This window comes from Petromyzon marinus, chromosome 38 (genome assembly GCF_048934315.1).
Source record: "Petromyzon marinus isolate PM22_M1 ecotype Great Lakes invasive population chromosome 38, UKy_Petmar_22M1.pri1.0, whole genome shotgun sequence".
NCBI classification, from domain to species: Eukaryota; Metazoa; Chordata; class Hyperoartia; order Petromyzontiformes; family Petromyzontidae; genus Petromyzon; species Petromyzon marinus.
Genome location: NC_133704.1, coordinates 3,930,484 through 3,946,193, shown reverse-complemented (window position 1 = coordinate 3,946,193; position 15,710 = coordinate 3,930,484). Strand labels below are relative to the sequence as shown.

General features: G+C 50.0%; 1 protein-coding gene and 1 long non-coding RNA gene across 2 annotated transcripts; one reads left to right on the top strand and one right to left on the bottom strand.

Moving 5' to 3' along the window:
• Positions 1 to 937: 937 nt before the first annotated feature.
• Positions 938 to 3,949, bottom strand: LOC142930369 (uncharacterized). The gene is made up of 2 exons (XR_012946330.1): positions 3,881 to 3,949; positions 938 to 2,899 (listed from the first exon to the last, which is right to left on the bottom strand). It is a non-coding gene; the product is annotated as an uncharacterized LOC142930369 (long non-coding RNA).
• On the top strand, positions 3,897 to 15,451 carry MTO1 (mitochondrial tRNA translation optimization 1). The gene is made up of 15 exons (XM_032967487.2): positions 3,897 to 4,488; positions 4,714 to 4,874; positions 5,716 to 5,985; positions 6,405 to 6,604; positions 6,947 to 7,064; positions 7,944 to 8,120; positions 8,716 to 8,828; positions 9,442 to 9,554; positions 9,907 to 10,097; positions 10,358 to 10,488; positions 10,752 to 10,956; positions 11,845 to 12,016; positions 12,543 to 12,661; positions 13,337 to 13,494; positions 13,825 to 15,451. Coding segments are annotated over exons 2-15 (2,121 nt in total). The 5' UTR covers positions 3,897 to 4,488; positions 4,714 to 4,873; the 3' UTR covers positions 13,978 to 15,451.
• The last annotated feature ends 259 nt before the right edge of the window (positions 15,452 to 15,710 follow it).

Genomic DNA, 15,710 nt, shown 5'->3' with positions numbered 1-15,710 from the left:
TGCGACCGTGCAACTTCATCATGGCCAACTCGTATATTGTTTATCGACGTTTTGTTGCAGAAATGAAATCGAGGATGGAGACGATCACAGCTTTTCAGTTGCGCGCAACGTGGGTTGCGTGCAACGTGGATTGCGTGCAACGAATCGCTCAGACGTGGAACCCACCCGCCTTAACGTCTCTAGTGCCAAACCCATTTCACTACCAATTTTCGTTTTGTTAACTTTGCACCGATTACTTTACGTCTGACTGAAACTTATTTAGCGACCCCCACCACCACCAAGTGTTCGTGGCACTTGGTGTTGCTCTCTCCTCCTCCTCCCACCCCTGTTTCGCGTTCCCCTGCCCTGACCTCCATCCTTCCCTTCTACCCAAGTGTTGGGTTTTTTTTTCCTTCTTATTCTTCTTCTCCGCCTTTCCTCAAGGCGCGTCTTGAAATGCCATTACATTTCAACGTCCCGCACAAACGCAAATCGTACAGCTCCCATTATTATTAATAATAAAAAGGAAACTCATTGCCAACGCTCCTCCACTAGAGGGGGCCACGGAGAGCCCCTCTAGGGGGTATTTGTTACTCAGCTGGGGTTAATCGAGGATTATTTTGGGGGGGGGGAGGAACAGGGTAGAGAGATTTAATCTTATACAGTATTTGATTTTTTAAGAAATATTTTCAAATGAAATATTTGTTATTTTATTTTCACCTACGTGACTTTACCCAATAGAACCAAAGAGTATGAAATATTCCTCTTTGCGGAGCGTCATTTTACCGTGCATCTTCTTTGCAAGCGTGACAAGTACTAATCATAATAATAATACTCCCAATTGTTTCAAATGCCACACCGGGAGATCGAAACTCACAATGCGTCTCTGTATTGCAAATATACGAGCCAGCCGTTATTATTATTCTTCTTCTTCCATAAATAAAGTTTTTTTGGGGGGGGGGGGGGGGGGGTTAGAACGCTTAAATATAAATGTGTCGTGAAACCCAGCACACCCGACGGCCAATTAGTAAAGGGGTCTCAGCCACGTAAACAGAACATGCCAATTCGTTATTAGAGTACAGCAACACCGGGGCGTTGGAGAGCTAATCCACAACATTTACAATGAGTATTATTATTATTAACCCCCAACCAAGCGGTGGCAGCCGTGTGAATACACACGAGTTTTAAAAAGCCACGTCTGCAACCTCAGATCCTCAGGCTATAGACGGGGGCTCTCCGTGGGTAATGAGTAAACCAAGGTTAGTGTATTCAGTCCCAGTCTCGCACGAGGTCCATGGGTTTCGTCATAGGTAGGACACGGCCGAGAGGAACGTGGCTCGTAATGATACTAAACGCCCTCCGTTTGCCTCTCGCTCGCGTCCCGTAAAGTTAAAGTAAATACGCATTACAAATATACGCCGGGCACGAGGTCGACCAAAAACACTCCCAAAGTGATGTAATTGCATTTAAGGGTTAAGCGTAGTCTGGGAAGTGACGCCGCTTTTGATTGTAGAATTACATAATGGCAGCGCTTGCCTGTGACTAAAGTATATATTTTTTAAAACTATTTTTTAGAAAGTTTTAAAACTCGAGTGGGACCGCCCGAGGCATTACTTAAGGGGGTGTTAGCTGCAAGAGAAAGAGCATTGTGTTGTATTCATTACACCTCTCCCGGTCCATGTGCTGTGAGTAAAGAGCATTGCCCAACAAACGTGGCCTACTTATTATACACTTTTTATAAAGGAACGTGAAAAAGTAAACAGTTTAAAAAAACTGGGTTATTGGGTGGCATGAATATATTCATGCTTGGGATTATCACCGAGATACAGAAAGGAATACGCGAATTAGAGAAACATGAGCAGGTTAATTACATCATTCAGAATCATAATATATGTATTTAAACTGGAGGAATCCCGTGAGCTATAAGCCTCGTTTACGCAGATGTTCAGCATTTTAATTCAGTCAATAAATACGGTACATTGTATTTAACCACAAGATGAAATGTTGGCTAAGACACATCACGGCTACAAGAGACGATGGGCTAAATAGATAAATGAGAGAAGGCACCCCAAGAGACATCGTTTTACGATGGAGATGGAGTGATGAAATCAGATGGTGGACAGGCGCCAGATGGATTGTGACATCGCGTGATTGTCGAAATGGCGATGGCATGGGGGGGTAGGGTTAGGAGGCCTGAATTCTGAATTAATCCAGCAGTGGATCGATCATGGCTCATGATGAAGTTTAAATTATTTTCCTGTCGACGGTTGCATCACATTCTTCATCATTCACGCCGTGTCGACAGTAGCAAAACCTGTCAACCCATACTTTTTTCAGGTCCATACGGCGGCGTACAGCCGTTTCAATACGGGCGGCAACAACAACAATGTTTGTGTCTTATTTGTTTGTGTTTCTCCCTTGTGATGGGACTTTGGAGGATGAACGTTGAGATGTATAAGGGCACGGGGTGAGACCAATAAGATCTAAAATTGATCTGCAATAAGGTCGGGGTTGATCGGTATGCAATAGGGGGATTGACTCGGAGAACGTTTCGGGCCATGGGCCATTCTTGAGAAGTGGCGAAGCGTGGAACAACAAGAGGGAATTTCAGGACACGTATTGGACGGACCTTCCATGTGAACAGACTCGTGGGTGTTAGTAATCGATCCCTGGGTGCAATGCTTACATCCGCTGCAGCACATGAACCCCCCCAACGTGTCCATGGAATAGTTGGCAGTCTGTCGAGATTCCCACGCAACAGCAACAACAAATTGTCGACTCGATCTCGTGCCTGCGATTTGTGGAAATTCCTACGTGGGGAAATCTAAGTAAGGGGTGACTTTAAATGTATAACTCGTACTCCTCGACTATATGGACTGGACAGGAGGACACGGCGGAGAAGAAGACTCCTTGATGACACCTGAGTAAAAAAAACACCAGGATTAAACAAAAAATACGTTCTAAATAAACATTATTTGTAAATTATCGTGGACATTAATTACGCGATGATGAACCGTCCCAATGTTTGTGTCCCTGTCATCCCGTTATAAGTGCCCCCCCCCCACCTTATTACAGACCAATTCAGACCTTATTGGTCTCACCCCGTGCCCCTTATACATCTCAACGTTAATAATCCTATAAGGTCTCATCACAAGAGAGACAACGTAATTATTTTTGCCCGTCTTTGCAACGTCTGTACGCCGTAAGGTTAAAAAGTGCGAGGTTGTGACAGCTACTGATTGTCTGTGTGCCGCGTGTCTACTGTTTATTTGGGGGTTGCTCTCTTAAACGCGAAGCTTTGTTGTTGTTGTCATCATCATCATCTTGTTGTTGTCACAACACGGAGCGTCTTCCCGGTTCCATTTGTTATCCCTCTCGTTCCTCGGGAACATGAGGCAATAGGCGAGACAATTTGCATAAAGTTTTGTGTGGATCGATCGTTAAATTCAATCACGGTGCGCGCGATTCAATGAATGTTATCGTGCGGATAGGAATCGATTTAATATGTGGGGGCGGAGTCGGATCGATGAATCGATACACGAAGCAATGGCGCGTGATCCGCCGCCGCCGCCGGTTTGCGTGCTGCGAGGAGGAAAAGGGGGGGGGGGGGGTTCCACGCGGCGTCGGGACTACTTTCCTCCCCCCCCAACCCCCACCCCCCACCCCCCACATCCACCCTCCCCCTTCTCTTCCACCCTCCCCTCGCCTTCCTGCCCGACAGTTATTTATTTATTTATGTAAATTAATCTCGCTCCGCCTCTTCCGCACCAAGAGGGCCTCCCCCCCTCCCCCCCAACGAACCTCGTCCGCTCGCTCCGACTCGGAAACTCCAATAACGACAACAATGACGACGACAACGACAACAATAATTCCTAGTTCGGTTTTTAACAACGAAACTCACGCGCGTTCGCCGAGTTGTGCTCGTGTAAAGAGAAGGGCCGCTCGGCACCACCCCCCCCGCCCATCCCACCCCGGTCATCTCAGTCAGCCAACCCCACGGGCACGTGCACTGCTGTCCCCGAGACCTCCTCCACCTCCTGTCAGCAGCGAGCCTTCGACAGCTTGACGTGGCGGCCCTCAAAGCGCACCCAGCCTGGCACAGTCGCCGTGGTGAGGTGACGGTCACTTAGCAGTGGCGAATTGGCGGGGTTATTGGTATCGGTATCCCAAACGTCGCCTATTATAGATTTAGTTTTTTTATTTTATCTTTTGTTTTGTTAATTGTGCTTAGGAAATAACACAGTGGCCCCTTGAAGCGGATGAATGCAATGTCTTGCAAATATTAATTGGCGACGTTTCGGGCACTGTCCCCCCCACCACCCTGCATTAAACCACGCCCCTCTATATCAGACCACGCCCCTTACCGCAAGACCCGGCCTCTCATTGGCTCAGATCCCGCCCCCTAAAATCCCGTTAGGGGGCTCCGCCCCTCTCTCCGCCCTGCGACCCGGAAGCGAGTGAGCAGAACGGAACACGTGTTCGGGCTGAGTTCAGGTGGACGCTAAACATGTGAGCGCACACGTAGGAGGCGCTCTCTCACACAGAGAGACACACGGCACAAAAATAAAACTTACAAAGGGCCGGTGGGGGGTTTAGCGTCAATAGGAGGGTTTGCTCGGTAGCGGTAGAGCTCGCGTTTTTTTGGTTCACTCGCTTGCTCTACCCACACAAACTGCGTTTGCCCTCCCCCTCTTCCTCCCCCTCTTCCTCCCGCCGTCCTCCTCGTCCCGTCAGAACCGGACGGACGTTTTCAAGTGGTTGACCACCGAAATTTCGGAACTGGGTGCACGCGGCGTCACCGACCCCACAGCAAGGTCACCGAGGATTCCTGGGGCTGCCCAGAGTTTGCCCGTCTTCGTGAGCACAGCGCCGCCGTTAAACGCGGCGCTCGAGAAGTAAGTTATGAATAAGAATTACCCATCTCTTTTCGCAAGGCTTGCGCTCGCGTGGTCGCACCGTTTATCGTCATGTCATCTTTATCATCGGCTAATTTATGTCCACCGCTGGGTGAAGCCTCCTCTCCCTCCACGTTGTTGCAATCTCTCACAGTCCCGCGATGCCACAATGCATCTCGCTCCGACGCATCGGGCGAACTCGCCGCTCCTATTTCCCACCAATGTTGGCTGGCGTCCTGACACCGGTCTCGGCCACCTGCTACATCCCATCCTTGATCATTTCCCCGCCCAATGTCACGTTTACGTAAATCAAATGTATCTCATTTGCGTTTTGTTCTCTGATGCATGTGTTCATTTGCCGGGCTCGTAGTGTACAAATCGTGACAAACCTTACTATATTGGGTGTGTCGGGTGGTGGCGGGTTTAACGACACATTTACGGGATCTAACCCAAAGAAAACTATATTATGAATTGTGACTATAATTATTGGCACCTGCAGCTCAATGAAACAACTTTATACCAGGTTTCATCCTTATCAGGGATCATGCATCATCAATACTTACGTCTGCCTTGTGCCTCGTGGGCTTTAAATGAACAAACCCTCCCTGACCACTGTGGACACATTGCAGGGCATGATGGGAATACTGAAGTGATGCTCACAATCGCGTCCTTTGCAACCTAAAATCACCTTCTGCATGTATTGTACATTATTGTGACTCGTGTCCAGCCTGCATACACATTTCTGTCTCGTCAGTGTTTCACGTTTTTACAGAGTTAGACTTGGTTTGTGAAAACCCTTTGACTAATCCGATTAATATGCACCCTTGTTAACCTCCGTAAGTGGCAGAGATGCTTCTGAAAGGAGCAAAGCGCCTGCGCTGCTTGAATCGTCACGCGGGGGCCCGTGGAGCCACGTGGAAGCACTCTGAAGGAGAGGTGGGATGGCCGTCTCGTGCCCAGTACTGCAGCTCTGGACACGAAGGAGCGGAGAGCTCCCCCGGGTTCGACGTGATCGTGGTGGGAGGGGGGCACGCGGGGAGCGAGGCGGCAGCGGCTGCAGCGCGCACGGGCGCCCGGACGCTGCTCGTCACGCACAAGTTCGACACCGTCGGTGAGCACGGCAGAGGCGTCGAGAGTTCCTCCGAGCGTGTTCAGCAATCGGAATCCTCGGCAGCATTAGAATTGTACTTGGTAAAATCAACAATCTACATTGCCATCGTGTAATCGGCATCGTTGGCATTGTTATCACCATCGCAGATCGGCCAATGTCTAAGTTTTCACCTTTTCTTCTCTCATATGAATACCTGTATCACTCAAGGTGGCATCTCAATGCGCTCTCTGGTTTGACTTTTCAATGTTGGCAGCTATGTAGTGATAAGTTTAATAACTTTAGCACTAATGTTGCTGTGCGCTACTTTCACCACCATTCTATTCCATTACCAGGCGGTCACACACTGTCTCTGCTCGTGTTCTCTCATCGCCGATCCCTGCCCCCCCCCGCCCACCTTCCCTGGCACGGTTACGGAGCAGGCGAGATGTCGTGTAACCCTTCGTTTGGCGGCATTGGCAAGGGCCATCTGATGCGTGAGGTGGATGCCCTGGACGGGCTGTGTGGGCGCTTGTGCGACCTCTCGGGCGTGCACTACCATGTGCTCAACCGCCGCAAGGGCGCCGCTGTGTGGGGCCTTCGAGCGCAAATCGACCGCACGTTGTACAAGCAAAATATGCAGGTGCCGTCGCTCCTCCTGAAACTCACCACTGCACACTCACCGCTCTCTAGACCATTTGGGTGAGTGCACAATTTTGGACGTGTATGTCATATGTTTCAGGCACCTTGTATCATTTTTGAAGCTGTAAGAGGATGCGGGAAATTCCCCGTGATGGACTAATTTGCGGAGCTTTCCGATTGAAATTTCATCATTTTACTTGGGGCATTGTGTTGATTCATAGAATCAGAATCTTTATTTATCCTGGAGAAATCCGATGAGCTATGAAGCTCTTTTACTATGTAAGGAGCCCTGCGTACAATGCAGCTGTGACCATTGCCTTTCGACCCCTGCACTGGAACTCAGGAGGAGATCTTAAGTACGCCGAACCTGACTGTGCGGACAGCAGCTGTGGAGGACCTGATCGTCGATGAGCCCGCGGTGACGCAAGTGGGGAAGTGTCGTGTGCGTGGAGTTATTCTGGGTATGTCTCCGACTCTCGCTGTACACCCATCACAGTCCAGCTTATCCTTCTTAGCTTGTGAGTTGAAGTCATTTACCCCAACTCCAACTGTTGTTCTCCACAGCTATTACACAACCTGAAATGTACCGTTACCTAGTTAATGTGGTCCGTGTGACCCTTGTTCTGAATTACTGTTACATAGGTAAATCCATAATTATTAGGCATGTAATGATGCATCAATTAATTAATAACATTTCTTATACTCACTGTAAATGCATCAAATTGAGTGTGCGATAATCTTGACTTAAAGCTTTCGTGACTGCAGGAATTCATATTCTTGGGTCTTTCGGTGAAGCCACGTAGATAGATCAAATAATACAAAACAATAAAAATAATAACAATATCACGACGTTTCGATCGCAACACAAAGCATATTTTCTCAGCAGCTCTCCCGCGTTATTTCTCACCTGATGACGATTGCTTGTGTTGCGATCGAAACGTCGTGATATTATTATTTTTATTATTTTTTATTCTCTGATCTATCTATGTGGCTTTGCCGAAAGACTCAAGAATATGTGTGATAATCGTTATTTACCACCTGTGTGAATTATATGAAATGGAAATGGTAATGTTATATCAAAACTAGGGTAACCACCAACATTATACAATTGAGACAGAAAAAACGAGGCCAAACTATACACTCCTCCATCGCAAAACATGAATCATGACAATTCGTCTAAATTGCTTGGCGTGTGAATTATTACATGCCTTCCAATTCAGATTTGTATTTAAATAAACACTTACCAAATCGCTCTCATGCCTGACCATGATGTCTAAACGTTTTAACCTCTCTCCCAGTCGCTGACCCCCTGGACGTGTGCGTGCGCGTGTGGCCGCTAGGGAGCGGCGAGCGGGTGGAGGGGCACGGCGTGGTGATCACCGCGGGCACGTTCCTGCGCGGGGTCGTGGGCATCGGCACGGAGACGTGGCCGGCGGGGCGCGCGGGCGACGGCCCCGCCGTGGGGCTGGCTCGGACGCTCGAGGAGCTCGGCTTCACCGTTGGCAGACTCAAAACGGGTGAGGCTGGCTGGCGGTACCGCTGCAGGTTTTCCCGGTCGTGATATACAGCTTTCCGATGTTGTTTTTTGGGATTGTAGCGCGTACTGTCGGGCACGCTGTTTTACTTTTTCACTCCACGCGCTGGGAGCTTCTCCGCGGACAGAGAAGTTCCCAACACGAAACGTGAGACGTCATGCAGAAAAAAACATGATAAACCCGCAGACATAAATGAGAGTAATACTACTAATACACGCAAAAGATGATTTCTGGACAGGTACTGTCACGACCGTATACTTTCGGTCCTCCCAGCAATATCTTGCACATCCCGTACCGTCACCATGACATCACCGGTCTTCGTGGATTTAAAACGGATGAGTTCAGGTGGGCTTGCTGCTGCTACCCGGCACACAATCGAGCATTGGGGGTGGCGCTCGTCTCCATTGGTGGCATTGAGCTAGGGGTGGAAATTCCACGTTCCTAGGGTCACGGTTATACGAAATTTTAGGTTGCATTTTAAGCACACTCTCTGTTCTTGCGCTGAAGGCACAAGAAGCTCGTGTTGAGTGATGTGCTCACCGTCGGTACTCGGTAACATGCCTCTTTCATGTTTCAGGAACGCCACCACGGATCGCCAAAGATTCTGTGAATTTCGCCGATCTTCAGAAACAGTTTCCGGACAACCCTCCGGTTCCATTCAGCTTCATGAACGAGAAAGTGTGGATCAAGGTAGCCTCCTTCGTTCTCCTTTGCTCGCTGCCACGTAATGCGACTGTTGGCACAGACCTACTTCACTGCAATCATCCCTGGCACTCAGTCCTGAATTGTGAGGGTATTGTGTGGAGGAATATTATACAATTTTTACAGTATTATCACATTTTGATATCCAGTTGAGAGCTTCAGGAGATACCAATTGAATCGCAGAGATCCGGGGGAGTGAGAAACGGTGGACAGATGTTCACTGGATGTTCCGTCATTTGAAGTTGTTCACCACATTCACACTGTGGGGGTGTACTCGAGTCTCCATGTGTGCGTAAGCTGTCCGCAGCATCCTTGTGATGTGCTCATGCGCTTCATTGGCCATCTGCTCTCACCAAGGGAGGGCATGCGAAGCCAGGAAGCTGTACCGTCAAAAATAAGGACCACCTCCCCTCGCGGGCCGTTCTCTAACATGAATTGAGCTGCTCTGCAAGGGTTGCACATGGACAACTTTGTGTCTGCAGGAATAATAGTGAAAGCACAACAATTGGAATTATTGGGCATACGCTTGAAGTATGGAATGCTTTCCACTAACACCTTGAACTGCCCAGAGGCTGAGCCGTGTGTGTGCGCGCGTCTCCAGCCCGAGGAGCAGATGGTGTGTCACTTGACACATACGGGCCCGGAGGTGGAGCGGATGATACGGGACAATCTTCACCAGACCATGCACGTGGCAGAGACCACAATGGGGCCAAGGTGACTGTGCCAGTGCGACGTTTGCTCATTACCACCGGTGACAATGAACAATGCTTTGGTTATAAGTCCTCTATCATGGGAAATGTGGGAAACTGCAGCACCCTGGGTGTTGATTAGTCGTTCAGTAATACCTACTTAAGCGAGCCATTCTCCAGCCAGAGCTCAAAATTACCACTTTGGGTCATTAAACAATAACTAAAGCACAATTGGAATAAAACTGATAAGAGATGATTTGCGTAAATGTGTGTTCACCCACACAGCTTATCGCTGGTGAAAAGTGCGTACGCACACGTGTGTGTCGGCGTGCGCGTCTCGCTCGTGCTGACACGGCGCGTGCGCTGCGTTACTCAAGGTACTGCCCATCCATCGAGGCGAAGGTGCTGCGCTTCTCGGGGCGGAGGCACCAGGTATGGCTGGAGCCCGAGGGGCTGCACTCCGACATCATCTACCCGCAGGGCCTGTCCATGACGTTACCTGCCCCTCTACAGGAGCAGCTGCTGCGCACCATCCCCGGACTCGAGAACTGTCGCGTCTTGCGCCCAGGTCAGGGGCGCGACGCGGCGTGGAGGGGAGCGGTCCTCAAGATCGTACGAGCGCGTTGTGGCTCGCACAACCTTCAAGACCGCTCCATACGAGCGGTCATTTGAGCTCTCTTGAGTTTCAGGTTTGCGTTTCCTAACCAGGCCCGATTTTAATTTTGCATTTTTCACAGCGCATTGTGGCTGCATGGAGGAACGCTGATATTCGTGAACTGTGGTACAATAACAGGAGCGGTTCTCTTGCTTTCCTTGCTCGACCGCCAGGCTACGGGGTGCAGTACGACTTCATGGACCCACGGCAGATCCGTCCAACCTTGGAAACGCGCCTCGTGCAGGGGCTGTTCTTCGCGGGGCAGATCAACGGCACCACGGGCTACGAGGAGGCAGCCGCGCAGGTCAGGGAGATCGAGGCAGGGGTCCCTGGGCAGATCAGGTCGCTAGGAACGACCAGTAACGACGTCTAGGGTTGCGGCTGTACCGTACGGCTCTCCGATATAATTTTGTCAGCTTTATCAAAGACTCAATGAAGCAGCTCACATTCTCCCTAGAATTTATAAAGTTGCCGGCTGCTGCTGGTGTTCGATGCAGGCCAGCCGATGTTGTCTGTCGGGATCGTGACTTGTGTTTTTTTTCTTCCCTTCCCTACGTCTGCCTGCAGGGAATAATAGCCGGCATAAACGCGGGCCTGAGGGCGGCGGGGCGGCCGCCGTTTGTCGTGAGCCGCACGGAGGGCTACCTGGGCGTGCTCATCGATGACCTCACCACCATGGGCGCCAGCGAGCCCTACCGCATGTTCACCAGCCGCGCCGAGTTCCGGCTCTCGCTGCGGCCCGACAACGCAGACCAGCGCCTCACACCGAGAGGTGCGCGTGCCAATGATCACACCGGCCGGGAATTCACTCGGCGACAATCTTAAGGCCCCGGGCTGAATATTGTGATGGGAAATAACACTGATATAATTATAAATGTATCTGTCTCAAGACTGCCTTTCAGGAGGGTCCTGCATTAGGATTGTGTTACTGCTGTGGTTTATTGAGCTTTCTGAGTGTCACCCCCTAATTTGTGTGGTTTTCTCCATTTGTCCTCTCACACGAAACCACTAAATAATGGAGCTCACCAAAATTCCAATGCAGTACCCTCCTGAACGAAATAGTTTTAACGACCCCGATGACCCTTTCCCGGGTCAACAAAAGGCACCGTTATATTTAGTGTCCCCTGCGATTACCGCTTTACCACGAGCAGTCCCATGTGTCTGTTGAGTGTTGTCTCTGTACAAGCTGGGTGTTGGTGTATATGCATTCGTGTACATCGTGCGTGTGTGTATGATAGAAATAGAGGCGATGACAGAAATAGATGGAGGGACCGGTACTTTTGTGGCCCAACTACCCAGCAGCCTCTGTAAAGGCTGGACGGGAGAGAAGATGTTTGTGTGTGCGAGTCTGCAGGTTACACAGAGCGGTAGTGCACTGGTGAGCATACGAAGCTACGAACCCAACGACCATAGTTGGATTTCCGCTCACAGCCATTAAATCGGTGATGAAATATCTGAATTGTTCGGTCGACTCAGCCTAAAATGAGTACCCAGTGCAGTGTGTAAACACCACCAATGGGGAGACAAAGTCGGCCAGGTGCGGTGCTAGCCATACTCCCTACCCCCTTATGCACCATACCGTTTTTTCATTGGACTCGCTCACAGCCCTTGGCCCAACAGCCTATTGCATGGATTTACAGGGGATCTATGTGTTGTGCAGGTTACACAGAGGCAGGCTGCGTGAGTGAGGAGCGCTACCGTCGCGCCCTCTCCGTTGGCACGGAGCTCCAGGAGGGGCTCGACATCCTCCGAGACCACCGCCTCTCGACCTCCAAGTGGAAGAAGGCGCTGCCGTCATGTGACATGAGCACCACGCGCAGTGACAGCCCCAGGCACGTGAGAGTCGCCGTGCGAATAAGTCATTGTATGAACCGTGTAAACGGATGGGAGCTTATGGAGATAAAAAAAGACAAAGATTGCCCGTGTAATCCATAAAGGCTGTTGGGGTAAATGCTACGAGCCCCTATGAAAGCCGGCACCACGCCCGGCCGCCTTCATCTCCCCATTGCTGATGTTTACACACCGCACCGGGTATCCATGTAAAGCCTTCAGATAAACACTTAATAATAGCCATGCTCGGGGAATCGAACTCGGTGCGCCGGCTTCACAGCGTAGCGTGCTAACCGCTACGTAACCGCTCCTTGCACAAACGCACAACTATTAAAATCCACTCTTGTAATCTGCTAGAGGCAATGTTTTTTTAAAAATCATTAAATGTTTGTTGAAGGACACAGGTAGTGGACGTCCAACGATGGAGTTGACACGCAAGCATACCCGGCGTGTTGCCACCGTCTCCGTGGAGAGAAGCCGGCGCCTGTGGTCCCACTGTGGGTTTTCTCTCCGTCTTTGTGGTCGCAGTGCCCTTCTCGTTCTGCAACAGCCAAATGTCACTCTGAGGGACATAGCGGTCGTCTTCCCGGAATCCCTTGCCCGGTTCACCCACTCGCAGGAGGTGTGCCAGAGGATGAAGATTGAAGGTGACGAGTGGCTGTTTGTTCCGTTGCACGTGCAATTCCGCTGCAAGCTGTTGATTTTGTGTCTGCAGCGTGATGTCATTCTGCCGTCCAACTCACTTTTCGAGGCAGACAAGTCTATACATGTACGAGATGCTTCGTTCTATTTTTGTAACTGGCAAAAACAAGGCTCGCACAGACATGAGGTTACATTGGGCTCCGTGGCTTGCAATGCATTCACGAAGTGTGGAGTAGCCGTATTGTCAAGCAGTGGCATGTTACGCAGACAGTGCGGTACACCTAATTTCCCAGACCAGGAATGGGAAACCATTTCCTTACCGAGTGCCAAATCGAACTTGCGCATACCTCTGGCGGGCAATCGCATATTAACACATACCTCCGTTACGTCCATCAGTGCCAGAGGCCCTTGCAGTGACAAATAGACTGAGCATGCTGAAGTGTTGCCAAGTTTGAAAATATTCCCCACCAGTTCCCGGATTACTGCTAAGATGCTTGCAGTGACGGACAGTTTGTGGGCCGTTTGAAGTGGTTGTCCTCAAGTAGCGATGGGCCGCTTAAAAGTAATTTGCAGGTCGTATCTGGCCCTTGAGGGATAGGTTCCGCACCCCTGGCCTAGACAATAACGATTCCTCACCGTCACCACCACCACCCCACCCGCCCGCCCCTGATGCTCCCCAGCCGTGTACTCCACACTCACCTCGAGGCAGCAGGATGAGATCGAGGAGGTCCGTCGAGACGAAGCGCTGCAGCTCCCGGACGACCTGGACTATGAGCAGCTCAATATCTCGCTCTCGAGCGAGGTGCGAGAGAAACTCGCGCTCGTCCGCCCGCCCACGGTGAGTCTTCGTCCAGTGGTCCACATTTTCACAAATATTAAAAGTGCTTGCAAATTCTTGCATTGGGTAAATCCACAACGTCGCCCCGACTGTGATACTGCTCTAGACGGTGGCTCGTGATGGCGCCAATACAAGCATGCCAACGATTTAATTGTTTGACCGGGTGTGGATCCACACGGTGTTATTCTGCATAGTGTATCGTGCAGCTGACCAGCACTATGAAGGCTCGACCCTGCCTATGACGCCTGAGATGGGGGCACATTCTGTGCGATTTGGTCCATCGCGTCGGTGTGGCGGGCGTCGTTTTTATGCCATTGTCCTGGGCCGCAGATCGGAGCGGCCGGAAGGATTCCTGGCGTCACTCCCGCCGCCGTCATCAACCTCCTGCGCTTTGTGAGACAACGGCCGCATGACGGGCGGCCAGGGGTCGGAGGCCACAACTCCGATACGCGCGTCACACAGCATGCACAGGATTCCTATTGAAACGAGTCCCGCCACCACACACACAAGACGCTGCGCTGCAATATTCAGCCGAGTGGAGGCTCGGCCATTGCGCATCAAACTGCGAATTATCCATCACCCAAAGAAGCGTGAATTGTCACGATTCGGGGTGGTATGTCAATTCACGATCCATTTAATTTTTTTGTCCCGCTTTTAGCATCTCATTTGTATTGTTTCTTTGTATAGTTTGTTCCTTTAACCGAAATGTAAAGGGATGTCATACGAGCGTACTCTGCATACGTCATAAACGATCGCTGACTACACGCACAATTCGTGGTACGTATCGTGAGCCTAAGAACCAATATTAGTCATCCCACACCTCTGGCTTCTGTTAGCGACTTGCCGCTGCCACCAGTCGAATGTTTATCCAGGATCGGGCATGTGACGATGTGTAGCTCTGGTGAGGTCCTCTGCCGTGCTTGACTGCCTAATGGTAATCACACTTCTTATCATATATACCAGGTGTTAGGACTACTCTTACAGAAATTATTCTTGATGCACGGTGAACGGAAACGATTACTTGGTCAGTAGCTGATTATAAGAACAGTTCAGATATACGCAACATCCTTACATTACACTGGTTGGGGGGGCAGGGGGAGCAAGTTTAAGGGCAACTTCTGATACAAAACACGCTTTTGTTATAATCCACACCTTGCCTTACCCCTGGGTGCTGTGCGCATTGCACGTCGAATGACAATCGTGGCATCGGCCTTTCTGTTGCCATTCTTTCTGCTTAAGAAGGTACGGGACAGGGAAGAGTGCCGCTCGGTCGTGCTTACAGTCGGGTGTCCTGGTCTCGTGACCTCGGCAAGGGCAACACCCCCCGTTTGCCGTCAGAGCGAGCCGATACATGCACGTCAGGTGCCGTTCGCTGAAAGCCGTTTATTTCAAGTTGCGGTGTTCTGGGTGGCTTGGTTTTATTTGTGGCACATGCGCCGGTGAGACGACTCCGCCTCGCCTGTGGGGTGCTTTAAAGTAATGGTTCGGCAGACCATGGAGATGTTAATCCGGTCTCTGAGCCGTGGATTTTACTGGAGGCAAAAGGGGGGGGGGGGGGAATTATTGTCCTGAGAAGTTGGAATATTTGTCACACGCTTGCTTTCTGCAGTTTGAATGGATTGGATTTGTTACACCAATGGTGGTCCCGTTGAGCCAGTTGCCAGACTATTTTTACACTGGAGATCCGTGTTGTGACCACAGCAACAAAACAAAAATTGTAAAAACGTTGATGTTGCAGAGTACGAGAAGAGGGTCCTTAAGGGTTATTGCAGAGGCTAAGACTTGCGGCCTCCGCTCATCTATAAGTGGCAACTTGAAAAGTGTTAATGTACATAGCGTATGTTCTCATAAGTTATTTTACAGTACTGTATTTTTCGTATGGAGAGACTACACAAAGTATGGAAATTGCTTTGATTAAAAGTTGCTTTTTCATCCTAAATATACAAGATTTGTTGTACACGTGTTTCTTGTGGCCGTTATTCCACAAATAACCGAGTATTATGCAAAGTCTTCATCTTGCTGTATAAAACTTGACACATGCCTTACCACAAAACTACCAGGCCACATCTGGCCATTCAGTCAAACACACCTTAGAGTTCAACATACAGGCAGGACACGTCACGGCTATAAGGCCATGGATATACCCTGTAAACATGGCAACTTTGGCCTCAACATCGTATGATTGGCCAAGGGAATTTCCACCAAATAATGTAAAA